The 27,205-nt window shown below is 46.3% G+C and overlaps 1 protein-coding gene across 1 annotated transcript in view; it reads right to left on the reverse strand.

Annotated features, from left to right (window-relative positions):
- Positions 1-3,652: 3,652 nt before the first annotated feature.
- NRG2 (neuregulin 2) overlaps positions 3,653-27,205 on the reverse strand; it is a 94,193-nt gene continuing 70,640 nt past the window's right edge. Inside the window, exons 7-11 of the mRNA XM_014959672.1 lie at positions 12,883-12,985; positions 11,801-11,924; positions 10,379-10,506; positions 7,542-7,766; positions 3,653-6,105 (exon numbers count right to left, since the gene is read on the reverse strand). Coding sequence (XP_014815158.1) covers positions 5,448-6,105; positions 7,542-7,766; positions 10,379-10,506; positions 11,801-11,924; positions 12,883-12,985 — 1,238 coding nt within the window. The 3' untranslated portion in view covers positions 3,653-5,447. The remainder of the gene's footprint in view (positions 6,106-7,541; positions 7,767-10,378; positions 10,507-11,800; positions 11,925-12,882; positions 12,986-27,205) is intronic.

Consider the following 27,205-nt stretch of genomic DNA (forward strand, 5'->3'; position numbering starts at 1 on the left):
ATCTGGCTTTGCTGTGAAACATCCCTCTAATGTTCCTGCTTTTCAGACAAACTGGCCAAGTGGCTGCTTATTTAGCATCCATGGTGTCCGCCACTTTGGTTTCAAAGCACAGTTGGAGCCATACTTCAGATCCAGCTGAACCTTTCTGTGCAGGATAGATTCCACTTGCCCATCATTGTTGTACTTCCTCCATTTTGTGATGCACATGCTATACTCTTTTAAGTGGGGAATTGTGTTTCTGTTCCTTTCTGCTGTCTGTGGTCCAATGATTTACTGTTGTACTAGAAGGGATTCCTCTGCATTTCAATGCCACGGCTGTCCTCCCACACTTTATTTATTTATTTCACTGTTTGGTTTGGTCCTTTGTTTCAGATTGCTTTTCTTTCCCCTAGGTGCATTCACCGTAATCAAGCTCCAGTTTTGAAGGATCTTGTAGCTGATGATTACAGTCATTTATTGTTTATATCTTGCAGCATTTTTTAAACAAACAAAATAAGATTTAGTTGGACTTTTAACATTTGAGAGCCTATGGACTACTGTTTTCCATGATGGTTCATAACACTAAAAACCTCTGCCCAACTTTGTCACCTCTTCTTTTACCTCTGTTTCTTTGTACAGTTTGATAGTTTATTTGAAATGATGGACTAATGACTCATGTAAAAAAGAATAACAATAAAGCTGAATCTGTTGGTAAAGAGAATTGGTCTGACGTCCAGTTCCACCACGTGCTGCGTTCAGTTTGCCCTGATACGCAAGTGCTGGCCTGGGTGCACTGCAGATGTGATGAGCATTTTACCTACAAGAGAGCATTGAAACCACCCAAAAATGCCTTGTTTGACCAACCCGCAGCCTCGGCTTGTGACCAGGAAGAAAATGTTTTTTTTCTCCCTTTCCCTCCCTGGAGGTGAAGGCCTCAGCCACACACCACTAAGAGAGAAGTGCAGCATCTCAGAGGAATTAAGCAGCCATACCTTTTTCTCTTCCTGGAGGTACTTAAATGCCCTTTCTGGCTCAGCCTAGCCTGTGTCGGGCCCTCCAGCAGGCAGCATGGCTGCTCCAGGTTTCAGACAGCATTCCCGGACAGTGCTGGTTCACTGCCAGGACCCTTCTCCTGGACACAACCTGGCATTAAATTCATTTTAGAGGGGCTTTTCTAGGGGTGAGGCTTTGCAATCCCAAAGCCAGGAACCAACGCTTCTCTCCTGCTTGCATCATCCCATCTGTGTTGACAGAGCTATTCCCTCCCCTCTGGGAAGAGCAGCAAAGGCATCGTACACGCAGAGCAGAGCTGGCAGGAGGCTTCAGTGGCTCCCCCCACCTGTGAAAATTGCTGTAAAATATTTACGGCCAAACCCTAGGAATACACATGACTGGAAATGAGAGGTCTAAAAATAAACCAGCTGGGGAAAAAAGAAGAGAGATACAAGCTTCCTTCAGAGGCAATTGGAAAGAAAATTGAAGTACTGTAACTGCCTCTAAATATAGAACACAGTTATGGGAATCAAAGGACACGTTGAACAAGAAATCACCACAAGAAATCATGAGGCTGCCATGGCTCAGAGCTGGTGGTATCTCAGCAGATGCAGAGTATCACAGATCCCTGCAAAACGTGGAGCAGTAAAACATCCCCCTGTGCAGGGCAGACACACAGACCCACAGCGCCTTTCCGAGGGCCCCAGAGAGCAGATCTTGACAGTGATGTCTGGTGTGGATCAACTGCACTGAGCACACCCCAAGGTTCATCCACACCATCACTCTGCACCTCAGCCCACAGCGTGGCAGCAGGTGACCCAAGAGCTGCAGCCTTCTTGTAATGCAGATGCTGCTCTGCCAGCCCCAGTTGGACTTCTCCATGAACAGAGCTCACCAGCTCACAGATGCTGAGTAGAACCAGACAGGGAGATGGGGTTTCTTTGGGAATGCAAAGGCCCCTTATCTCGCTCTTCTATGTGGCTCGTTTCCCCAGGGATCCTCACCCTTGGTGACATTCCAAGCAAGTATCTTCCAGGGGAGCAGGTGCTCTCTGCCCATTCCTGTCCATCTCAACACATTCTAAGAGCTTCTGGAGCAAACAAGTTGGGGGACCAAAGGCAATGCGAAGTCACAGCCTGTCCCAAGAGTAATGGGAAGGTGGAGAGCTGCATGGTACTGCTGCTTTTGTCTAGCAAAGCTTGGGGGTGCCCAGAAGTGGGACATGGTGCCTCCAAAAGTTACATGGCAAATGTAACAGCGTCAAATCAGGACTTGACCCTACCTCCTTTATCCCCAGTCCTAGACATCTAAGACCTCCTTTGCACATTGCTGTGTGGTTACATGGACCCCATGGCAGGAGGGCAGGATCCTTTAGCCTTTGACCTTTTGGGAAATCATTGTTGAGATGTCTTTATTCAGGGGGAAGCGATGAGCTCTCTGGTCTGGCTGGAGTCCCCACAGGATGTGTGACGGATGTTAGGGGTGGCCTGTGACTCAGCTCCAAGGCAATGGGCAACTTGAGTGCATTGGAGCAGAAGCCCAGGATGTGGGCGTGCTCCGCCTGGCCTTCATCATTGGCATCATTGTGAAGACCAGGGGCTTGTCTCACAGCTCTATGCATTCCTATGGGGTTGAGTCAGATCTATGTACAGCAGATCCCTCTCCTGCTAGGTGAGTTCAGCTGGGACTTTGGAGCACCTGTTTCATCTCACTGAGCAGTGGGGTCCCAGTTGGACTAAGCTATGGGTGCAACCTCAGCAACTGTGCTCACTGTGAGTTCGCCATAGTCTCAGTGATTCCCCTACACAGACTTGCTATAGAAGAGCTGAAGAAGGGCTCATCATTTTGTGGATGGGAAGACATTGCATGGCTGCACAGCACTTGCAGAATTGGACCAAACACAGCTCCACTCTACTGCAAACATCACTGAAATCAGTGCCAGCACGTGAAGCACATGCCATGCATCTTGGCCTTTCTTGGCACAAGAGAAAGCTTCCACAGATGGGGTGAAGGAGAATCTCCTGGACTGCCGGTGGAGAAGGAATGGCATCCCCTCAGGAGAAGTGAGGGTAGCATCACTCATATGAGGTAGCTCACCTCAGTGAGCCTCTACCCGTGAGCCCTGCAGTGAACATCAAATGTCTGTAACAGGTAGAAAAACACCCACCTCTGGATCTCTAGGGACATAAAAATGTTTATGGAACCAGAGCATCACTCATATGAGGAGAAGCTTGAGAGAGCTCGGACTGTTCAGCCTGGAGAAGAGAAGGCTCAGGGGGATCTTATCCTTGTGTATAAATACCTGACGGTAGGGAATGAAGAAGAGGGAGTCAGACTCCTCTCAGCCATGTCCAGTGACAGGACAAGAGGCAACGGGCATAAATTAAAAAATAGGAAAATAAGTCTGGATACAAGAAGACACTTTTTTGCTTTGAGGATAACCAAGCACTGGAAGAGGTTGCCCAAAGAAGATGTGGCGTCGGCATCCCTGGCGATATTCAAAACCTGACTGAGCACATCCCTGGGCAACTGGCTCTGGGTGAGCTGGCTGAGCAGGGTAGTTGGACCAGATGACCTCCAGAAGTCACTTCCAACCTCAGCTAGTCTGTGATTCTGTGTATGGTACCTGTCACAGCTCCCCATTTGCCCCCCAAATTGCCTGAGATTAATGCAACCCACAGCTTGTTATTTGTTATTTTATTTATAATATAAAAAATGTTCAAGTGTTAAACAGTCGAGAGTTCTGACATTCAGACAATCCAGAGCAAACTTTGACAATCATCTTATGACAAATTAGCAGAGTTTTCTATCTGACCCCATCATGGGTGAGGAATAGAGGGTTTAGTTACTTTATTGCTAAAAGTTAAATGAAATACACTGTCAATTGTTGTATTATCTTCTCAGTCACAGCTTCACCATGCATCCAATCTACAGTATCTGAAATGCAAAGGACATGCAGAAGTAAAAATATAAAAAGAAAAAAGTCAGGCTACAATGTAAACAGGTTTGCTGCAGAGAACTGAGGAGAGAGGGGCACTTCCATGGGGATGCTCTGCCGCCTGGACACGCAGGACTGTCTCTTTGCGCCACAGAGCCAATGGCCAGAGCTGCTCCGAGTTTGGAAACGCGACGTCCGTCACCAATGGCAAGACGTGATGGTAACAACCATCTTTAAAATACACGGCACGGCAGTACAGAAGAATCCGTTCACTGGGCTGCCCCACGCAGGGCCCTTCCTGGCCAATGCAGGGGTGACAAGCAGGGCCAAAAGTGCTCAGGCTCCTTCCAAACCCCGGGGCAGCATGGCCGGCAGCTCTCTGGCACACTGTCCAGGGCAAGCCGTGGCCGTGCTGTGCCGCGGGGCTGCCCTCCAGGCATCCTCCCAGCACCGCCTGAACTGCAGCCGAGCGCAGCACGCGGGACGCCCCAGCCCCAGCAGCCCCACGGCACCGTGGCACGGGGCACCACGGCCAACACCGCTCGGCGAAGGGGAGCCCGCGGCCAGCACAGCACCGGGAGGGCAACGCAGCCACAGGGCACCGCGGCCGGGTGGGGAGCAGGGCAGTGCCCCCCGCCTGCCAGGGCTGGCTTCAGTGAACTGGATTCAACCGTACGTGATGGGGTTCCACCTCAGCACCTTCACACACTGTCCGCCTCGTCAGACCACAAACCTGTGCCAACCCAGCTTCAGACCCAGGGGTGAAATGGGCAGAGGTTGAGAGCTATATTGTAAGGGCTGCTGCTGCTGTGCGATTTCTTTTTCTCTTCCCTATCTGTGTGGCAAAAGAAACATTATTTCTGCATTTCAGTATGGTGCTGTTGGGTTTCTTTTTCTCCTGATTTAAGTGAAATTACAGGTATTTCACAGGGCAAGACAGATCCCCAGTAGACATGACAATGGAAATGCTCCCACTCATGTCCTTGATGTGTGTTTAAACAATACCTCAAAGAATAAGATCATTAATAGTGGGGTACAGGGCAAAGTGGCGAGGCTGTTTTCTTCCAGTGGAAGAGTGCCCTTGTGACGGTTGTCTCCCAAACAAAAATCTATGATCTTAAAAATGCTACTGAAACAGAATCCTCAGCATGAATCCCAGCACTAGCATACAGCAAAAGGCACCATGATAGTTTTGTTTTCTATTTTTAAGTAGTCAAAAATTGGCCCATTTTTTTTTTAACTTTATTGTTTGTTTTCTTTTCTTCTTTTTTTTTTTTAAATTTTTTTAACTTTTTTTTTCTTGGAAGCTGTAAATCAAGACATTACATATAAATAGAGATTCCCTATAAAAAAGTCATTGCCATTAGCTATTATAAGACAACTTTGCTAAAATGAAAATAAAACATTTTATTTGTTATATTTTTCCCTCTTTTATATAAAATAAAAATATTTATTTTTTTGTTTTGTTCTGTCTCGTCTCCCTTCTCGGCCTCCTCCATGCGGGTTAGGTCTGTGGGTGCGAGAGCCTGGGAGGCGCCTAGAGAGGGTGGGGGTCCGGTTTGGGCGCCGTGTGCCCCAGGCTGCTGCGCCCGCTCTCCCCGTGGGCGCTGTGCCTGCTGCAGGAGTGGTGAGTCCGGCTGTCGCCCGGCCGGTGCAGCGGCGGCGACTCCGTGTGGGCCGCCTCATTGTTCTGAGTGCTTAGGAAGGGGGTGCTCTCGGCCACCAGCTCCTCGTCAGACTCGCTGTAAGAGGCGCTGCTCAAGGAGAAGGAGTCCCGGATGGCTCTGGCTCTGTGAGGGACGTGCCCGTTCAGTTTGGATTTTTTCCACCGCCTGTTGCTGCTGGCTGTTTTCTTTGGCTGCTCTAGCGCTGTGACATACTCCTGCGTCGTCTCGTACTCGTCGTCCTCCGTGATGCGGAAGGGGCTGGAGGGCAGGCTCCCCATGCTGTCGTTTAGATAGGTCTTCCTTTGGTAGTAGCTGTCGTACCTCTGTGTGTCCTGGAAGGGGAGCTGGTACCGCCGCAGAAGGGGCTGCTGTTCCTCCACACGGAAGCTGATGGGGGCCGCCGGTGGCAGGGAGACGGCGTGCGCCGAGTTGGGGGAGGTGATCTCGAAGGTGGGCACCTGTGTGGCCATCGAGTAATGGAAGTCAACAGGCGACAGGCGTGCTGGTGTGGTCAGGGCCGACACGTACCTGGAAGAAGTAACACCTCTGTTAGGACACTGAACGACGCCAAAAACCTCCAGCTGTGCCGACACTCTGCCAAACACCTGGCGCAGCGACCCATGAGGTCTCCAGTGCACCTGGTCTCGGAGCTGGCATCTCCTCAGGGACCAGGAAGAGGGACCTTGCATCACTGTGCTGAGGGAGAATGAGCTGCTGCCTTTGGTGGGCACTTGGGCATTGCGCACCATGCATCCCAGGAGTGCCTCTCCCAAGGGACTCGGTGTGCAATTCCCACCCTGCACCACTGAAAACCTTGCAGCATCTGCCAGCAGGCTAAGACAAGACTTCCCTCCCTCTTGTCTGCCTGCCAGCTGCTTTCTGTTCTCTCTGGAGATGCCAGGTTTGTCTCCAAAGAAGGTCCTCGAAATGCCCTCCCCCTGATCAGGCCACAGATGGGGAAAGCCTGGACATTGCTTCCTCTGACTTAGCAAAAATCTTGTGTCTTAGAAAGACGTCTACTGCTTCCATCTACTCCAGTGACAACATCAGTGTGGCAACTCACACCTGGTCTAGCCCCCCCCCCAAAGAAGCCCTTCCTTTGGCATCACCTCTTTCTAAGAAGCAGATTTCATTTCCTCTCAATAGTGCCAATTGGTGTCTCTGGTCATTTCAGGCTGCTCAGGCTCCCTGGCTCATCTGGTGCCATTTTACCTGTGTGTCTCGTGAAATACAAGACCTCTGTAGGAGCTGGGTCAGCCTGCCTGAACGGACTGGGGACAGGAAGGAGAGAGCAGGAGATGCTGCCTGTCTCCTCTTCCCCATGGAAAAGTCCCACTGCCTTGAAGGGTAGCTGCCGGAAAGTGGCCACCCAAGGGTGCCCACAGCTACCCACAAAGGACTGGAGCAAGGGTAGAGATGTGTTTCTGCACCCTGAGGAACCAAACCCGGGAAGGGGATGACTGTTGCTGCCTCTCACTGGCTGATGCTGTCTCAGCTCTGCAGTTGCATTCCCCTGAAGACTGGTTGATACAGAGCCCTGTCCCAAGGCTGTGCCATACAGTACCCCTTGGCTCACCCGGTCATCTAGGACTTCGCTGAGGACACGCATCTTTTCCACATATACCTGACGCCAGACTCTGCTTGAGCTGCAAACCCACTAAGCTGGTGCTCTCAGCCAGTTTTTCTTCACCGGTTGCTGACTGCAGCCAGGTATTTTCCGCTCCTCTCATCCCTGTGCTCCAAACCTGTGCTGCCACCAGGTGAGCAGGGTGCAGTGCTTGCTGCTGTCGCTACCAGAGTGGTTTCCTGGGGTAGTGGCTTCCTCTGGTAGGACCAGAGCTGGAGCTTCTCCAGTGCTACCACGGGACTGCTGCTCTAGGGCTTGGCAAACATTTTTGTGTCTGGCGCAAAGGGCATAGCTTGCCTCTGCTGTTCCAGGGCAGCACCAAGCAGTGGGGTCTGACCTCTCGCTGTGCGGTGAGTCCCGCAGAGAATCCACCGAGTCCCGATACTGTGTCATGGGCCTCCGCGAGTCCTCGATGCAGAAAGCGGCCCCGCGGCGAGCCCGTGCCTCTACACATGCAGGGCTGTTGCATTTACTGGTTCCCACCGAGGACAGCATTATCCCAGACTGGGAATCTGAAGTCAGGCTCTCCGTCCGCTCCAAGCTCCAGGTGTGGCTTTCATGTCTGTGGACCAAACCCCATAGGGACAGTGAGCAAGTAACTCCTCTAAGATCTTCTCCAAAGAGCTGCATGTAGACACAGCTCACGCTCTTTTCTGCACTGATGTCCCCTCTCACTCTCCCACTAGGATTCATCTGGCCAAGGATGCCCAGCTTCACAATCCTGCCTTTGATCTGCCTTTCTTTGCTACTTCTTGGAGCTATGATTAGAGGGTGAAGAAAGGCAGACCAGCGCATACTGGCTATTTATCACACCACCTCCTGACAACAGGAACAGGACAGGATGGCCTCTGGAGGGAGGACAGGGAAACTCTGCTCTGTGCTTGCAAAGTGTTCTGGGTGTGGAGCAATGCACTGGCTGTGCCAAGGCAAATCCACAAAGGATATTTAAATGTGCCATCTGCATTGCCAAGTGACAGTCCCTTCAGAAATGCTACCAGAAAGGAGCCAGAAAAAACTCATAATTACTTAATCAGCAGCAGAGAAAAGCATACCATAGATAGACCTAGATGTTCAGTTTCCACTGGTTTATAAAAGATTTTGGCAACAAAACACTTTCGAGGTGGCTTTTCATATGTTGGCTAGACCTTGCTGAGCCCTTGGAGCTCCACCTGCCCTAGTCTTGGTGCAAAGAAGACATCCCACAAGGACTCAATAAGGCCATGGGCACACCAGGGGGCCCACCTGCATCACGGCCACCAGGCTGATCCCTCTCCATAGCAGAAATATGTGATCCATTAGAGCAACAGCTCTGGACTCCCAAACTGCACCAGGTGGAACTGTCCCAGCAGAGGATTTTGGGTTGGGGTTTGCAGAGGAGAGCAGGCCTCATTAAGACTTCCCAAGAACTTGTTAATTATTGATGGCTCCAGACACATGCTCAGCTTCAACCACCACACTCATTTATAACTTCAAACGGCATCCTCATTAGAGGCACTGATCGAGTGAAATGGAGCCTGATTATGTCAGAAGTTTGCCTCTGGCATGACTTCAAGAAACACCTGCTTGCTGCACTTGACTCAGGAAGATTAGGTGGCAGGTAGCCAGGACGAGAGGCTATGCAAGGTAGGTGCCTCCCCACAGCTGTCACAAGCTATTGCTGCCCTCCACACACACCTTTGCATCTTCAGGAGGTGCCCAGAGATGGCCCCAGGGTCCCAGGACCTTGAAGGTAGCATGGAAGGCCAGCAAGGTGCAGCTCTGCAGGCACGGGAGCCTCTGCGCGCCTGGCTCAGGCCTGCACACAGCTAGCCTTGGCTGGGCTGCAGAGTAGGAATTAAAAAAAAAAAAACAAACCTGGAAAACACACTGTCTAGCTCACCAGGGGTAGGATTTCCCTAGACAAAGGTAGCAATTTCCAGCCCAGCAAGTCATTAATTGTTGGAAGTCTAGCCAGAGGAGTCTGAGGTGAAATTCACCTGAAAACCTAAGTTCAATATCTAAAGTTGATCTGATGCATTGTACATCAATGACACCTGAACCCTGAAGAAACCTGCCAGGAGCCATCCTTGAGCTTTAGCTGAAAAGATTCATTGCTTCCTGGACAAATAGAGACAAAGACATTGGACTAATGAAGTAAATAAGCCAGGATATCTTTTGCTTTGTAAAGTCAATGCAAGGTGATCTATATGTCATTGACAGGCTGTAGATATGCCCCCCCGCACGCCTTTGTCACTTTTCAAAGTCAAGTGCTGTCCTAGGGAAACACCATCACTTGCTGGAAGAAGCACAAGAGCTGTGTAAGAGGAAGAACCTGAACATCCAAACTTGAAACAGCACAGGACTTTTTCTAGAGCATTTGAAGGACTTTTCTGGACATCATGGTAATAGGAAAACTCAATCTGCAATTTAAATGCTTTCAAAAACCATGAGAACTTTGGCTTCCAAACCATGCTTCTCTTCCCCTTACCGGCTATGTTGAAATGTAAAAAAACCTACACCTCTGCTTGTGTAGCAAGAATTACTGGTACTCTTCTGCTAGCCCCAGTTTTCCTGAGAGCTTCAGAAAGACTTCCAGTGAAAGAGGTGCCACCACCTCAGAGGCTGAGATTCTAATGCAACTTTCTGGACTGTGATAAATTGCACAGGACTGTTTGCTGTGGTGAAAAACTGTGACTCTCAAGTCATACCCTAACTCTGAGGAACTGGCCAAAACATGTTGTGGTATTTTGTGTACTTTGCCTTCCACAAGGAAAATGCATTCTAAATATATCAAGAATGACATGAATAACCTGTATGTGCTAAATGATTTTTTTCAGGTGTCCAGTGTGGTTGCAACCCCAACTTGCAAAACCTTTCCTAGATGTATCCTCCCACTTGTGTCTGTGCAAAGCATGAAAGCATGACTTAATTTCCTCCTAGTTTCCAGCTATGTCAGCACTGCAGGTTCCTGCTGGCACCTCGCTGCAGGTCAAGGATCACACTTTTCCGCACCTGTCACTACCTCGCTGTGCCAGCAAAGGCCCACAGTGTCAACACGGCCTGTGTGCCAGTGTAGTGCCAAGCAACAAGTGAAAACAGAAAGGGAGGTGAAAAAAAACTTTTACTGGCTTTGAACCTCACAGCATCCTAAGGCAAACAGCAGGAGAAAGTTCAGGGGAAGATGGTATACATCACCTCTGGCTGGACGTTGGAGTGGCTGTAGAGCAGTGATGAGAAGGGGAGCAGGAGTGACTTCCCGAAAAGGTTGTCTCGGTTTCCCTTCGGATCACATGCTCGGTGGCAGAAACATTCTTTGAAATGTACTGTAAAATAGGAAGAATCACACAGATCAGCCACCAGCTTGCCAGCACTGTCACAGCCAAATTCATCTGGCTTGATTATTTCTGGTGAACTCAGACAAGGACTGAGTGAACCCAGTAGCTCCATACCCCAAGGAAAGAGATAAGGAGGCTGGAGGTTGTTTTCTGCCCTTGCACATAGAACACTTTGAAAACGGGCCATGGCACAGGGACTGCAGAAGCGTATGAAGAGCCAAGGGGTTCCCCTGAGGACAGTGGTACAACGTGTATCTACTGAGCAGAAAAACTTCTCTGCTCACAGGAGGTTACACACCCAAGAGAGTATAAGCAAAAAGTTAACCTCATGAGATCTGACAGAGATACGAAACCTATGGAAACACCAGGTGTAATCCAATATTTATGCTGAGATATTCCTCCATCTAACAAGAAGCACTGCTTTTCACAGGGACACTAAGCTCTCTGGGGGAGTCAGTACTTTGCGGCTAGAGGGTTCTTAGCAATTCCCTTTCTCTCTTTCTTCATGGCTGGGATTCAACCTAACTACATTTTAACATCCAAAGGGTGACCCAGTATTGCTTGTAACTGATTTATTGTACTCTTTTCCATCAGTACTTCCTTTCATTTGTCTCTCCCTCCCACCTCCCTTTTTCTGACCCCTTTCAATGCCTTGGTCCAGCAAGGCACTTAAGCACACTGATGGTCCTATTGAGTTCACAGAGTTTGATGGGAATCTCATGTGACTGAAGTCATGGAAGTGGCTGAATGACCCTTCTGGATTTGGTTCTAAATTCTCAGATAGTTCTCACTGGTGTAACACTGGCACCCCACCAGGACATCCCACCTTGCCCAAGATGCAACTCTTGGTACAGGTAGGTGGGTTAACGTGGTGCTGACCAGATCACCAGGAGATGCTTCAGCACGACACACGGTCATGGCAGCAGCTCCAGTCACTGCCGCCCTGATTGCATTCGTCATGCCACAAAGTAGGGCTTAACGGGACAGCTTAATAAACAGGAAACATTGGGAACATCTCTCTCAGAGGAAAACAGGATCATGCCTGATTCATCAAAACAAGCCTGTCCCAAGTGTCTTAATCTCATCCTGATCTTCAAAGTAAAATCGCATTTCCCTTCAGATGTTGGTTTTGGCAGAATCTCATCTTTTTGTTCAAGTTTGTTACGGGTTTTGCTTCTCATTCACATGCACACAGGTGTGTAAGCACACACATTCATGTCACATCTCTGGCAGAAAATAGGTACTCAGTAACATGCAGAGAGATGGAGACCAAAGTTCTTACATCAGCCATTTGGATTTCCTCAGGATCCAAACGTGGATGGCTTGGCCCATTTGCAAGGCTCCTGTTCTGATGGGCAGGGCACATGTTCTGCCGTAAATGATTATGCATTTGTTTTCTTTGTTTCCTTTAAAACAGAAAGGAAAAAAATCTATTAGGAAGACCTATCTCATGGGGGTCTCTGCCCTCAGAGACACCTGGGTGATGCAGACCATAGAGAAGGCAATTCTCAGACACATTTGATGTTTCAATAGTGTTTGTGGAAAGCTGCAAACAGGAAGAAACAATGCATTCAACATTTGCCACCTTCTGCTGCTTTTTCAAAAAAAAAAAAAAAAAGGTGAGCATTTCTCATCATGGGCAGTTTTGGAAGCTGGGTCCAGAGTCCCATTTCGTAAGAGAGAGCCCAGAACAATGTGGTGGAGCCAGGGACACCAAGGCACTGGGAGCGGAGGAGAAAAGCTGGGAGAGGGAAAAAGGGAAGTGGGTCCTTGTTTGGCTTTGGTGGCAAGGCACTTGACCTATCCTGCATTAAGCACAAGGTGGCAAAGCCTCCCCATGTCCCTGGCAGGGCATCCACTCCACAAGACCTGCTGTGTCCTGGGGGCACCCTGAATTGAGGTGAGGTGCAGGCTAAGTAGGGAAAAAGGTGCCGTCCAGGCAGGGAAGGCTGGACATCAAAGAGATTCCCAAGACTCTTATTCCATCAAGATTGCTCTGAAAGTCCCAAAATGTACATAGCTGAGGCAACCACTCCTGCACAACAGTCCAGTCTGCTCCTGCTCCCGCTCTCAGGAGATGAGCTGCTGGCTTGGACACCAGCTTTTTCCAGTAACGCAGCATCACCTGGCTGGGCAAAATGGTGCTGATTCAGGGGATAAGCAAATGGTCCCAGGAAAACATCCTGCTCAGACACAGCATGGGAAATGGCTTCAACTGGCCCCCTTCATGAGGCCTTCCTGGGAATATCACGGCACAGGATCTCCTTAAAACAGCATTTGGGTGAAAAGCATGAAAGAGTGAAGCATGAATACTACCACTCAGTACTTCTGGCCAGCTATTGTCTGCCAACCACCCATACTCACTTGGTTTTACAGTAAGCTACCACACAGACGATGCCCACCACAAGCAAGGCAACACAGATTCCTGTGATGGTTAAAACTCTCTTCTGGTAGAGCTCTTCCGCTTCTGCAAATGGAGAGAAAGAAACTAGTTACAAATGGGCTCCAGCACCAGGGTTGTGTCTGGCTGCTCAGGAACCAGCACTGCGTGCAGGTAAGATGGAAAACAGGGCTGAGTCAAACCTCCTACCAATCCACTGCCCGTCTCTAATAGCTGCCCCAATCCTGAGACCAGCTGGCCCAACCTTACTCACCCAAGAGACCTTCACTCCTTGTGTCTCTCTGCATCTTAGTCCTCTCTTGCTCAGTAGTTCAACCCTTCTGCGCTCAAACACGCTTCTTGCTTTCTCTTCTCTTCCCGCAGCATAACTTGGTAACTGATCTCAAAAACCCCATGACTTTCCCTTCCAGCAGATCCTCCCTTCTCGGTAACTTAGTAGTCTACCAAGGAAGTCCCCGAGCATCCCCCACTCACCATGTACATGCATGCCCTGTGATGTTCTCATCACAGGCTCTCTGCTCTGACGCACTCAGAATGCCTTTTCCTTGCAGCGGCTGCATGCCCTGGAGCTCGGCCGTGTGCTAGAAACTGCCAAGCAACAGGCTCCAAAGCATGTAGGGGCTGAAAGGGACACCCTAAAACAGTCAAAAAGCAGAATGAGGATGGAAAAGTGATAGCGCATTAGACAAAGAAAAGGGAGTAGAGTAATTAAAATACAGTAACCAATTAGAGTTATGGATTTTTAATTAAACCCTAGCAAACAATTAATTCCATTGCACCAGGTAACTCAGATGCACACACAAAATTCAAACAGCATGCTGCTGCTTCTCTCAAATATCACCATTTGTCATGGACCCCCTTCCAAAACAGAAAAGTCAATCACTTGCATCAAAACCCAGCCCATGCTGGAAGTGAATTAATTCATTCACATTAATCAAAGCTCCAAGGAAACACTAGGATGTCACTTGCAGTGCAGCTGAACTATACCTACGCAGCAATCACAGGGCTAAGACACCTCTTCCTTTCTGGCTACACCAGAGCAGATGCTCTTCTCAATGATATCTAGCAATCTCCACTGAAATCAGCAGGGGCAATTTGGTTCTTCAGCTGAATGACTGAAAGAAAGATTCACTGCACAGCTGCCGTGAGCATTTTAGTTCAGCATCTATCAACGATGGTCTCCTGCCCCCATACTATGTGTTAATGCCGAAGTCACTGGGTTTTGTCACTTCTTTAATATTCACTTAAATATTTTTTCATATAGATTAGGCAATAAAACTCATGCCATGGTTGCTGTGCTCACCACCCATGGGTCACCATACCACACTAAATACCTCGAATGGACTATATGATATCCTCAGTGCTACCAAGCAATGAAATACAAAAACAGAAGAGAAACAGATCTGGTCCCAGAAAGCCCTTGGACTAGACTTTAGCAAAAAAGCAAGGGGGAAGAAATGAAAAATTCTACATATCTGAATACTTAGATCAATTTCACCTTGCCATTTTAGGAGCAAGAAGGCATTTTTGGAAGAAAAATAAGCACTAGGAAAAAATGTTTATCTTTCTACTCAAAACGGGAATAAAGAAACTTTTGCTAAACAAGGGCTGAGAATGACAGCCCTTTCAGGAAGATTCAAAACATAATCAGCAGAGCTTGCTTCATGCCTGTGCTACAAAGCTACAATTTAAAGAAATACATTTCCATCGGTTTTGTTTCTGCACTGGCCTTTGGCTTCATAAGGCGCTCAGGGTGCAGGTGGAGGTGCCAAGCAGGCAATGTCCCACCAGTGACCAGAGAGGCAGACAGCTGAGACTTTCCCAGACTCCATCTCCACGGTGGTGTGGACCAGGAACAACAGGTGATGGGTCTCACTTGGGCTGAAAGTTACTGTGCCACAGCAGCTTCACCAGCCTCCTCAGAGCCAGAGCCTGTACGGCCTGGGAGCTGCCCACAAGGAAGGGTGTGGGTGCTGGCTGACCTGATACTCCTTGTGTTTTACTACAAGGAACCAGGTGGGGCCGGCACGGGGAAAGAACTCACTATGGGGTGAAACATCTCCTTCAGCAATGTGTTTCCCTTGCATGGATGCCCTACTCCAGGCATCAGCAACCATGGCAGACAAGTTTTCTTGCTCTTGCATGCCTCTGGGACCTGGATTCCAGCTGTACAGCTCTTTCCTTCAGACAGAAGCTTCAGAGATTTTATCAGAATCTGGTAACCAGCTAGGATCCTGTCATGTTTATGGATGGCACCAGGCAAGAATTTTGGACCCATGGACACATCCATCAAGCCAATTTTTTCAAAGATTTTTCACCAGCTATGTTTTTTGCCACAAAGACTTTTTTTTTCCCCAATCATAAATCATCCTCTTTGAATCATGAAGGAGAAAGAGCAAGAACTATGGTTGTTTTGGTTTTTTTTTACCTACTACCTACATGACAAAATTTTGCCAAAGGCTCAAACCACAGTCTCTGTTCTGGTGATCATGTCAGCATGGGACCCTGACTCTGGTACATCTGACTGTCCTTCACCTGAACTGCATGGGGAATGTTTCAGTTCATCAGGAATGCGGATTTAGCCTCTCTGTCCTGAGCTGACAGCTCTGCTGTGGGAAGCAGTGAAGTGCAAGGCTGTGCGTCACTGCTGCAAAATTAAAATTAAATGACCTGCTGATAGTAATTTAGCTTGGCTCCTAACATATCATTAAAGTTGATGCTCAATAACACAGTATCTTCATGTTACACAAAACCATACCAGCAGTAACAGAAAGAAAGAGACTGCACACTACAATTTTGAGAAGCTAAGATCCTGGAGCAGGACTTGTCCATTTGTGTCTCTATGCTCTACAAACACCACGTCTTCATCAGCATCATCGTCACTCTACAGCAGCAAACACTATGAACAAACCATGTGGTGCCACACAATGCCGACAGCATCACAGTCCAGCCATGGGTGTCACAGCAATGCATGAAAGACAAATGACAGAGAAGAGACGACTGCAGACTGGGAACAGGATGTGTGCAGTTCTGTGATGACATTGAGAATGGATGAGGAAAAGGACGAAAGGTCAACAAAAAAGGGATGTCAAAAATCCTCAATTTTAAAGTTTATTTAAGTGTATTAGCATTAGCAGCACCACTTTCTCTGAATCACCTGACCACAAAATGCACATTTTTTTCTGCAGCAAGGAAGAGCTGCTGGGGGATACACACCAATCCTCATGGACTGGGCATGAAAAAAACAGAGGAGACAAGTTTCTCCAGCTTCAACTAGTGCATGGCCCTTCACTTCAGGAACCTGCGAAGACAATCTAGGATCCAGAAGTGAAAGACTGGTGTCCCCATACCTCTAGGAAATGGAATTGAAGCGTCTTCCTATGAAGATCTACTCTAGTTGACATTGCCAAGTCAATGTTTTTAAGTTAAGTGATAAAGATAAATCCCTCTGCTCTCATCTGACCAAGCCCTCCCCAAGGTTGGCCTGTACACCCAAGGGAAACCTACCCTCACGGATTTGATTTCCAAGGTTACTCAAGAGATATTTGATACATCTCTAAAAGCAGTCTGAGGAGAATGGAAGAAAAATAATACGATTATGAGCAACTGGGCAGGAGCAGGTAATTGTCCAAAGATAAGGTTTTTAAAAGCATTTAAGTTACTGCAGTGTTTTTCCAAACTTCAGCTTGCTGCCATGATGCTCAACATTATACCCTCCACTCTCTTGGGAGACTACTGACATCTCTGGGCTCACTGCTTTCTAGACTAACTCGTCTCATGCCACCTTTCTTGTAGCAACTTCCTCCTGGTCAAGAACCAAAATAAGCCGCTAACCTTTGGGAGGAGGAACGACAAAGCTCGTCCTGACCCTCTGTAGGATCCAGTGGAGGTTAGTGCTTCTGGGATGGCAATTTCTATAAAAGCCCTGATCTCCCTAAAACTTGCCTTCCTGTCCCTGGAATGCCTGCCCGTTCCCAAGTTGCCCCCTGGCAACCTTTTCGATGGACACAAACTCCAGCTTTTCAGTTAAATACACAAAAGCATGTTGAATGAGGAGACATATGGCAATTATAACATCCCAGTCACGCCACACACACCAGGCTGCTGCTGGAAACAAAGAAAAAAGTGCTGCTAAAAATACACGTGCTTTTTTTTTATAGGTTTGCAATTAGCTTTTGTGTTTTACTTTGTTTTGTTTTGTTCTTTTTTTTTCAATGCAAACATCTATCTTGGTGCCAGGGAAGAGAACAGAATAGCTGATTTTTTAATCATCCCATTAAAGCCATAAATATAATGTGGGCAGCTTTTAATGGCTTCTGATTAATAAATGAATGGTTGTTCCATACCCTTTAATTCAAATCCAAGATGCTCTGCCAATGCAGAAAGAAGACAAGGAAGAAAAAGAGAAAAAGAAAAACAGGTCTGTCAGAGATCTCTAATATACAAACACACTGTGCAGTTACAGCAGGTTAGCTTTTCTGTAGGCTCAGCAGCAGTTACACAGAAGACAGTGTATGCTTCAGAGCATTTCAAATTCCCACCAGAGTTTATATCTTATGTAAAGAAAGACCCAAACAAATTGCAGTGGAAGTTAATTATGAATTCTTTTAGTTAATTATGAATTCTTTTGAGATGAGCCATGTTTGTTAGTACCTGATATGGAATTCACAGTTTAAGCAGGAAAAAAAAAATGAAAGGAAAAAAAAAAAGTACACTTGTTCTGAAACAACTCCTGACAGGTCAAAACACATAGCGACTGCATGAACCTGGTAAAAGCCATTCATTCACTTTCTACAAGCAAAATATGCCCGGGATGGTTTCACTGGCCCCTCTCTGCCCGGCGCCGGTGCACTAACAGCGAGCGCTGGGCAGAGGGGTGTGTGGGCACCTGCACGGGGCCCGGGGCCTGACAGCACCCATCTGCTGCCCAGCCCCAGCTCTGCTCTGGGGTGCGCAGCGTCATCTGGCAGCATCACTGCGAATCACCGGATGGTGCGTCAGTCGTGCCAGCATTGCTCTCGGCATACGGATCCGCGGATGGACCACTGATGCTGCGAGCAATTAGCTGCCCGGGGAAGGCAATGAATCCCTTGCAGATCTAGAAGTGCAAATTGCACTGAAAGTTTCCCTCAAGGCTGTGATTTTCCAAATTTCACTTCTGCTGTGGTTCTGCATTGTCTTAGAAACAACAAGCATGCTGAAAAAAAGGACGAATTGGAGCATCTGCTTTCAGATTCATATTCATTTCAGGTAAGACTGCAGCTGATCTTGCAGAGATAGTGCTACGCAGAGTACTTTACCTAATGAATCAACAACGCAGTTATTCAAAACAGGTATCCTGAATTTTAGTCATTTTCCTGGCACAGGCCTCATCTAAAGACAGTTTTTCGTACATAAACATTAAAGTTCTCCACATTCATCACTGTACACAAAAGTGAGCTCAGCTGTTCCTAATCACCATACACCCAAAATTGTTTGCAGCTTGGAGACGTCCAGATTTATTTACTATATTTTCCATAGGAACTGCTTTTTGCTGCACAGAAATATTGGCTTTCTTTTGCAATGCTGCTCAAAATTTAGGCAGGGGGAAATTAGCACTAATCACTATGGAACACGTAAACACGTTTTCTAAAGCAGGTTCTTCTCTTCAAAACAATGCTGATGTTTGGTGGTGGTTTTTTTTGTGGGGTTGGAAGTTGGATGGGGCTGGGGTTTTTTAAATTCTGTATAATTTAAAGGCCACAAAACCTGGTTGCTCTCTGCTTCATATCTCACATTTATGTAAAAGGAACAGCAAACTCTACCATGCATTTCATGGTCATTTTGTACACGTGGCAGTGACACAGACACAATGTGGTGGGCAGCAGAGAACTGGACAGAATACATTCATCCTAAGTCTCTTGGTTATCACATCTAGCTGTGACCTCTTAGGCGTGCTATCATTACACACACTGCTTCACCCAACACTATGGCAAATGCATGTAGAGACTCATTACATTTCATCTATATATCTGCGCTATTAATCCATTTGACAGCTGCATACTGCCTATACTGCCACATACTGCCTATACTGCCACATCTCCTACCTGTTCCAGGATTTGCTGCAACATTGACAGCTACAAATGGATACAATTTGAAACATTTTTATAGGGTTTTTTTGCAAATTCAGAAATGCCCATGCAAACAGAGGTGGCGGGAAGGAGGTGGGGAACTTTAGCCTTCCCCCTGTCCCTCTCACATCAGAACCGCAGTTTCTTTTGGCTTCCCAACCCCATGGAGCAGGTACAACCAGCTGGCTCGTTGGATCTTAGCCCCAGTTTCCCTGAGCAGGACAGAAACCATGCAGCCATGCAGCAGCTGAAACGTACATGCCTGCCTATGCCTACAAACTCACCAGGAGTTCTGCAGACAGAGGAAGCTTTACCCCAGCCTGTGCTCCTGCATCTGATGTCTGTGGCTACTCAACACTTCTCTGTCATTTTAGGCTGCAGACATTACTTCTGTATAACCCATAACAGAACCCTTCCAACAGGGAGCCACTCTCACCTTCTCCTGCTCAGGAGGTCCTCCCAGCCTGGGCAGATATTGCTTTCTGTGCTGGGACAGTGAAGGAGGGGACACTTCAAGAGTAGGCTGGGATTTGGTGGGTTTGTTTCTTTTCTAAACAAGAGACTGTTCTAAATTATTCAACGTGTTACAATCCAGAGGCTAATGAGATGACCCCAGGGTAAAACACTGCTTCAAAATGTAATCATTCTGCATTCACCAGAGGGGTATCATCTTCACCAACATGGATTACCACACAATGCATGACTATTTTATATCAGCAATATACCACTTGGTAGCAAACATGTTTGAGAAATAAAAATTTCTCCTAGAGACAACAATTTATTTTGGTCCGGAGCAAAATACATTTCTGAGTGCTTACCACACTTGAAAGAAGTCGCCTTTGCTTTTTGAAGAGGTTGATCAGGAAAAGTAATACATTTTTAAAAGCTTTGGGTTATATTTGTTGCCAGGTGGAGGAGGTGCTCAGCATGACGTGGTACCTGCACTGTGTCCTGCAGCAGTTCAGTCCATCTGCTTTTGACTCACTCTCCCAGTTAAACTGGCAGTCTGGCAGACTTGGCTGCTGGGGATGCCGAGAAACCTTTGGGCAACGGGTTCCCTCTGCGGCCATTAACCACACAGAAGGAAGCATGAGGTCCAGGTAAATCCTCTAGCTTATCCAGAGGGGATTAGCTCCATGCTGATGGAGTTGGTTGCAGCGGGGAGGTGTATTGTATCCCAGGCTTGGGGCAGAGGGAGCCTTTGGGATAACTAAGATTAAAAGGATGAATCCCATCTGTAGAGACAAACTGATACGTGCCAGGGGTGCTGAGGGCGAGCTGCAGTACTCTCCAACTCCCACCAGACAAGCTCCACTGGAAGCAATACATCCAGAGGTTACTACACAAATAAATCACAGTGAGACAGCACTAAGATTGTAGCTCCAGGCTGAAGAAATGGGCATATTATTTATCTCACATCATCAACCTTCTGTCTGAACCCCACATGTGGTCCCTGGTCATGGCAAGGCGATAGGGCAGAACACCCTGAACTGCCATGAGACTCCCCAAACTATTTGAAGTGGGGACATGTTTTTTGGAAAATCTTGTTCCAAATGTGCCTGCCTTTCTGAAAATGCTGGACTTACGATAGAACCCATTCTTCCTAATGCAGCCATCAGTGTTAAGGAAACGGTATCTACTGGCCTCTTTAATGCATTACTTTGCGGTATTTTGGTTATTTCTTGTACCTAAAAGCTAAGCTAGGTTCTTCTGTGTATATTCCAAAGGAGACTGGACTAGTAGTTCAGAAATGTTCAAATACCTAACTATTGTATGTAAGACAGAAGGCTGTCCAACAGAAAGGCAGTGAGCAGGGGAGAGCTGAAGAAGGAAAAAAGGGGAAAAAAAATGAAAGAGATTACAAAAATGTTTCATTTTCATACTCTTCATCTCAGCTGCAGCACATCTGCGTGGGATGTTGGATCCCATAACCTAGATTGCTACCACTCCGCTGTTCAAAGCAGGGTTTGCTGAAGAGTCAAGCGATACATGACCTTGCATTCAAGTCCAACAAGGTCTTGAAAAAATTCAGCTGAAGTGCACTGAAAGAAAAAAATCAGCTTGATGTAGGTGTCACCAGTAGGGTGGGTATTCTGTGGGCCCCTTATCACAAATTTTGTTGTGCATTTTTTTCTCATGGGACAGAAGACAGAGTCCTGCACTTAATTGATACGTAGTGACTTTGTGACTACCTTCTCCTCTATAATGTATTTTACCTGTTTTAAAGGATGAACAGACAAAAACATTTAATCTAAAACATCCTTATAGGAGTAACAACTCAAGACAGATGGCTCTCACTGTATTGTAGATTTACAGGGTGATTAAAAAGGATAAAAGCCTTAGCAAACAGCTGTGAAAATTGGGCCTGTGCTCACGTGGTCTTCAGGTTGCCCAAGAACGTTGTTAAGATGTTTAGTTACTGCATACATTATTCCCCCCAAACACACTTGGGTCCCCCAGAGGGCTCTCCAGGTCACAGAGCATGCTCCAAGGCATGAAAAAAAATCAAGAATTAATATCTGGGGATCAGCAGACAGATTATTGATAATAAATTGCACTGAAAGAAGTAATACTTGCAGCGCTCTGGTCCAGGCTTCCCCAGGGGATACAGGGAGCAATGCAAGACAGTCCCATGATGCGGGAGACAGAGGACACTGTGCTCATGTTAGGGGCTGGGCAGTATGTGGGATGTCCAAGTACAGGAAGTCTGCAAACTTTCCATAAACTGCATAGCCATTTAGGTTGTCCAGTACTGTATCAATAAAAACAATTTGGAAGGCCTCAAAAGTCTAGATACACAAAACCAGAGTATTAGCAAGCTGCTGTGGATTAGCACACAATTAACTTTAGGAGATCCCAAAGGGTAACCTGTACTGTCATCCAGGGGAGAGGAATAACCTTGTTATGACAAACCACAAATGCCCCATAATTACCCAGCCATACCATAGCATAGGCATCACCCTGTAATTAAGCGGTCAGCAGTTATCATGTCATTGAAAGGAAGCTGGAGAATGTTTATGGAATTTAAAATGCTGCTAAATATTGCTTTAGGATTCAGATGAGTAAGAGGTGGAGGAGGAAACAGAATGGTAGGTATAAAACCAGAAATATTCTTCTGTTTATCATTTTTGTATCACAATCAACAGGTAGGAAACTACTGCTGAGTAAGAGATTTGAAGAACAGAGAAGATGACATTCAGATCTAGGCTTCCCAGGAAAGCTTCAAGTGGTACATTTATCCCTCTGCTCCCTGGGACACTCCACCTTGGTGTGAGGAGCAAGTGTCCGAGACCCATCTATCAGAAGGGACACTTTTACATTTCAGTGTGATGACCTCTGAACAGTCCTCCTGCTCCAGACTGGTGTCTTCAGAGTGAATGGGACCATCCCTCAGAAAAATAAGAAGCCTCTCCCCTGATAAACCTATACTGTTCTGCTTCCATGATGCGTTGGAGCAAGTTTGTTTGCCACTGTGGGAACAAGTGATTCTGTTTCCATCCCAGAGAGCCTGATGCAGACACTGCAAGTAGAAACAGTTTATGCTTTTCTGGCTGGAAAGGCTCTACAAAAGAAATTTCCTTGAAAGGAGTGACTGATGGTAAGACCCAGACATTGGATCCACAGGAAGTGTGTTATGGTAGGATAGGAATCACGCTGCTGAGATCATTACACAGTTCACACCCAGTGACAGTGCAGTGCACGCTCAAGAAAAGATGGTGGTTCTTATCTTGGAAATATCCGTGCTCGTCATCTGTTGTTGGAAGGAATCTGCAATGCCTATGCAAGGGAAACGTCACACATCAGGAGCCAGACCCATGACACTAAACTTTCAATGGTTTCAGTTAAGGAGCCCTGGGAGATATATCAACCTGGGAATTCAGGATATGCTTTCATATCATCATCCACTGCAAGCAGAACTGACCAGACAGCCTGTGACTGCAAGACTCCGATTTCTCAGCTCAAGGTCTTTTCTTCCATGCTTCCAGATGACTACACTGAGAACCATGCAGTACTTTCTCCCCTTTGAAAAAGGGATTTGATGCCTGAATAACAGATTCTTACAGGACCCAAAGTTGAAGAGAAAGCCTGAGCTCCCAACGGATAGCAGAAAACGCTGCTCTGTGCTTCCAAAGCAGACCAGTGGAAAGACCCCAACTATGAATTAAAACTCAATTTGTAAAGAAAACATGAATGCTATATGGGGTAAAAATGGAGAACATGCTAGATTATATTGTATATGAGTGTCAGCTCTATTCTGGGATGTTTATAGGCAGGCTACAGACTTCAACTTTAATTAGGTCACAAAGTAGAAAATGAAAATATTTCGCTAAACAAGAAGATGAATGGTATGACATTTGTCCTCCAGATCAGTGACAATTATTTTGGGAGATGAATAAATAGCAAAATTAAGATGAAATTTCATATTCCACAGAAAAGAGACAAACATAAACATAAAACTTCATCCCAAGTTTTGAAATTGTTCCATAAATTGCAGGTGGAAAGAATCCAAATATGCAGACTTAGGTAAGGTATTCCTCTTAGGAATTCCATTTTAGGATGTTTAATCTTCAGTATCTGGGCTCCACCAGGAGTGAAGTAGCTGCCAACATGTTTTACAACACCTTTACAACCAGCCACGCTGGCAATTTATTAGTAAACTTCCAGCAGGGTTTTACAAAGACCTGAAAAGCTTCTTGTAGGAGAGAGAAGATAGAGATAGATCTTGATCTGATGTAGAACAGGCAGCTATGAAACACAGGTGCCAGCATAGCTTAACAAAAAAAAGTCTTAAAAGGAAGGATGACTTTGGACAGGCCTCTGTCTTCTAGAAAGAGCTGCAAGACATAGTTGTGCCTATGAAGCTGGACCCAGGAAAGAACTGTCAATTGGGTGAGTCTACAGTCCCCACTAGAAGCTCTCCTATTAGAGAGACTTCCTTACTCTTTTGTGCTATTGCTGGACTTTTCACCCAGTGTACTAGCAGAGATGAGGATCTGACTGCAAAGGCAAAATGGTCCCTGGGTACTAATGCTAGGGATCCATTCAGGCCATGGGTCAACAGTTTGATGTGTTAAACTTCTGTTCCCTTTAGAACAGAGACACCTGTGATCTGTGACTCTGCAGGAACCTGTACCAGGGCTCCGGGAAGGACATCTGACAGCTAAACCTATGAGTTTGTACTCATCACCCTCAGCACCTCTGGTGGACGAGACACCTCATCCTGATGGCAGCACTGGAGTTCAATTAGCCAAATGCACATCCTTGGGTGCCCAACCCTCTGCAGTGACTATGAAGGGAACCTTGACGAATTTAGACTCAGACCTCTAACACAGATATCTAAAAGTCCAGTGAAAAAAATAATGAGGGTCTGGCTGTACTATTGGTGCAAAGAGTGGGGCAGGGAGAACAGAGGTCAGAAGAAAAGTTGATGACGTGAACTCAGACTGCCAGTATGGCGGGATGCTACTTGTCTGCACGCTGCATTCCCTGTGGCCAGGGCCAGGGAGGATTCCTGCTTTAGGTCACATTTTGGTGTTAAGATCTTCCAGCCCTCTGGTTTCATTTGATCTACTTCATAACTGCAAGATCTAACTCGTGAAACTAGCAAATGATACGACGTTACCATCGTATGTACAATGCAGTATATATATTAAATATATCTGCAACTACAATCATATGGATACATAGAAATATGAAGACCTTGATGTCAAAAATATTTTAGTAAGATGATTTAATGACTCATCATCTATGGAAATAATTCTCTACATTCTCATCTACCAGGACATTCTTCTGTTTTATATAGTAATTGCAGACAATCACTGTCCCCTCTGTTCACTGCCATTAATTCTCCTTCAGTCTAAATTAAAACTGCTTCAAATGTTTCTTTAATGTCCCCCAGTTATATTGTACAGCCTCTATATGGCTTTCCTCTTACAGGTTAGTTATAGCCTAGACAACATGATCTTCTAACCTTGATCCATCACCCAATTCTTTATGGGTCGATGGAGGAGTGTGCACAGAGACCGAGATCTGAGATTTCACAGACAAAAGGGATCTAAACAGGCCTAAATCAGCATATCTTAAGTCAGAACATCTTTCTCTTCTCAGAGATGTACCTTTCAACTACTTCAATCTTAATCAACAGGCAGTTGTTTGCTCTGACATCTCTCCTTCTGGTAGGTTTTCTGTTTTGATGAATGTGGGAAAGCCATCTGTCATACTGTCCTAAAACTGACCTGGGATACACAGGACAAAGCTTCGAAGTTTCCCTGTGAGACTTCGCCCACGCTCACTGGATGTGGGATTACTATGTGTCAGTGTCTCAAAGGCGCTCATCTGTGTTTCTGCCACTTGGCAGGTGAATGCCCATTTGCCAACTGGTGGTAGCCAACTGTCTACAGATAACTAGCCACTGCTGTGCAAAATAAATGTGCTGCCTTAGATCCCGTTACGGTGTGAGCCCTGCTAGAAAACAGACCATCAGGGTGACATAGACTAATGCAGGTTTAGCGTGAAGGCAAGCTTAGAGAGCTGACACAGTCAGGTACCACAGAAGTGTCACCCTTCCAGGCCACAGCAATGTTCTCTGTTTGCACTGTGCATCCATTTTTCTGAGGTGAGTAGCTGGTTTAGCATGCTTTGCTTTTTCCCCTCCAGTATCTCAGCACATTTCCCACTACATTTGCATTACAATACAAGGAAAATAAAATGTAAACTCCTTATAGGCAGGTAGGAAACAACCGCTGAGATACTTGCCTGAATTCTGCTGTTGCAAATTCCTACCAAAAGCAAATGCTATTCATACAACAAAGGGCTGAGCCGGGACAGACTGCGAGGTCTCCGAGCTAGCCCAATAATACAATTCCTAGTGAGCTCCTCTGTACCAATCTGTCAGAAAATAGAAGCAGTGTGAGAATGGCATAGAAACCCCCTCCATCTTTAACATTTTGTCTTAATTTTCAAGCATTAGGGTATATACCCAGAATGCCTGGCAGTTGGCACTTGGTCATATGGTTGTCGCAGCAACATAAAGAAACATCGCATGTGTCACCAAACCTCTAGAGCTAACTGTCAAATAGACAAGGATAGCCTGAGCTCCTACAGAACATGGGGAGTTTTACCTGAGCAAAAACTGAACACAGGTTAAACCAACGAGATAGGTAGCTGCTCCCAGAAGGCAGATAAACAACACCTGGCATGATTCTGGGATGCTGCACCATCTCCATCTCTGGCCCAAATTCAGCAAAGTACCTTTTCAGAATAGCATCTTAAATTTAGCTCACTCTGCAGGGAGTCTCACTCAGCCCTGGGATATACCTACTGAAAGTCATATTATAATATTTAATATTTATGTTAAAGAATCAGAAGCCTCTGATTTAGGCCTGAAAACTTAAAATACCTCAAGTGCATTTAAAACAACAGCAGTGTAGGTGTCGTTATTTACTGTTTAAATATCTGTCAAGTGCTGGCAATGTTCTCAAAAGATGAATCAGGACAGAGCTATTCTATTTCCAGTGGAAATGCCTGAACCTCATTTAATCTGTTTCAGTTTTTGACCTGTCAGAACCCATATGGGATGAAGCACTGAATGAATTATAGAGCAACAGCAACTTCTACTGTGCCCTAATTATTGAATAAAGTAAGCATTTGCACAGTCCAGACTCAAGTGAAATGTCTTTGCTACACAGAACAGCAAGTTCAGTGCATGCTTTTCTCCAGCATTGCTGCTACGATATTAGCCAACTGTGACCTGAAAGTGAAAACAGCTATAAACACCTATGAATCATCTTCTTAGATGATTTTTATCCAAGTTTAGACAGGTAACCTGGATTGTTAAGCTCTTTTTACCTTACTATCCTGTGGTTAAAGCAGAATTGAGGTAAGGAAATGTACATGAGTTGGTTTTAAAGTTGGTTAAAGTTAAACCTTGTTCCTATAAAAAGCTGGATTCTGCAGGCAGTGGAAAAAATATACTCTGTTTACTCTTGCCATTAATGTTCTGAAAAGGCATTTTTGTGACATAAAACCGATTTTCACCCCTGTGAAAATCACCTTTTGCAGGATGGCAGCAATAACGCTTACATCTGTTGGACACCACCTCATGAAACGTGGCAAATCAGCGTCATTGGGGGAGCATCCCACTGCTGCCTGCAGCCAGGGTCCCCGACACCCTGGG

This window comes from Calidris pugnax, unplaced genomic scaffold (assembly GCF_001431845.1).
Source record: "Calidris pugnax isolate Ruff unplaced genomic scaffold, ASM143184v1 scaffold418, whole genome shotgun sequence".
Taxonomy (NCBI): Eukaryota; Metazoa; Chordata; class Aves; order Charadriiformes; family Scolopacidae; genus Calidris; species Calidris pugnax.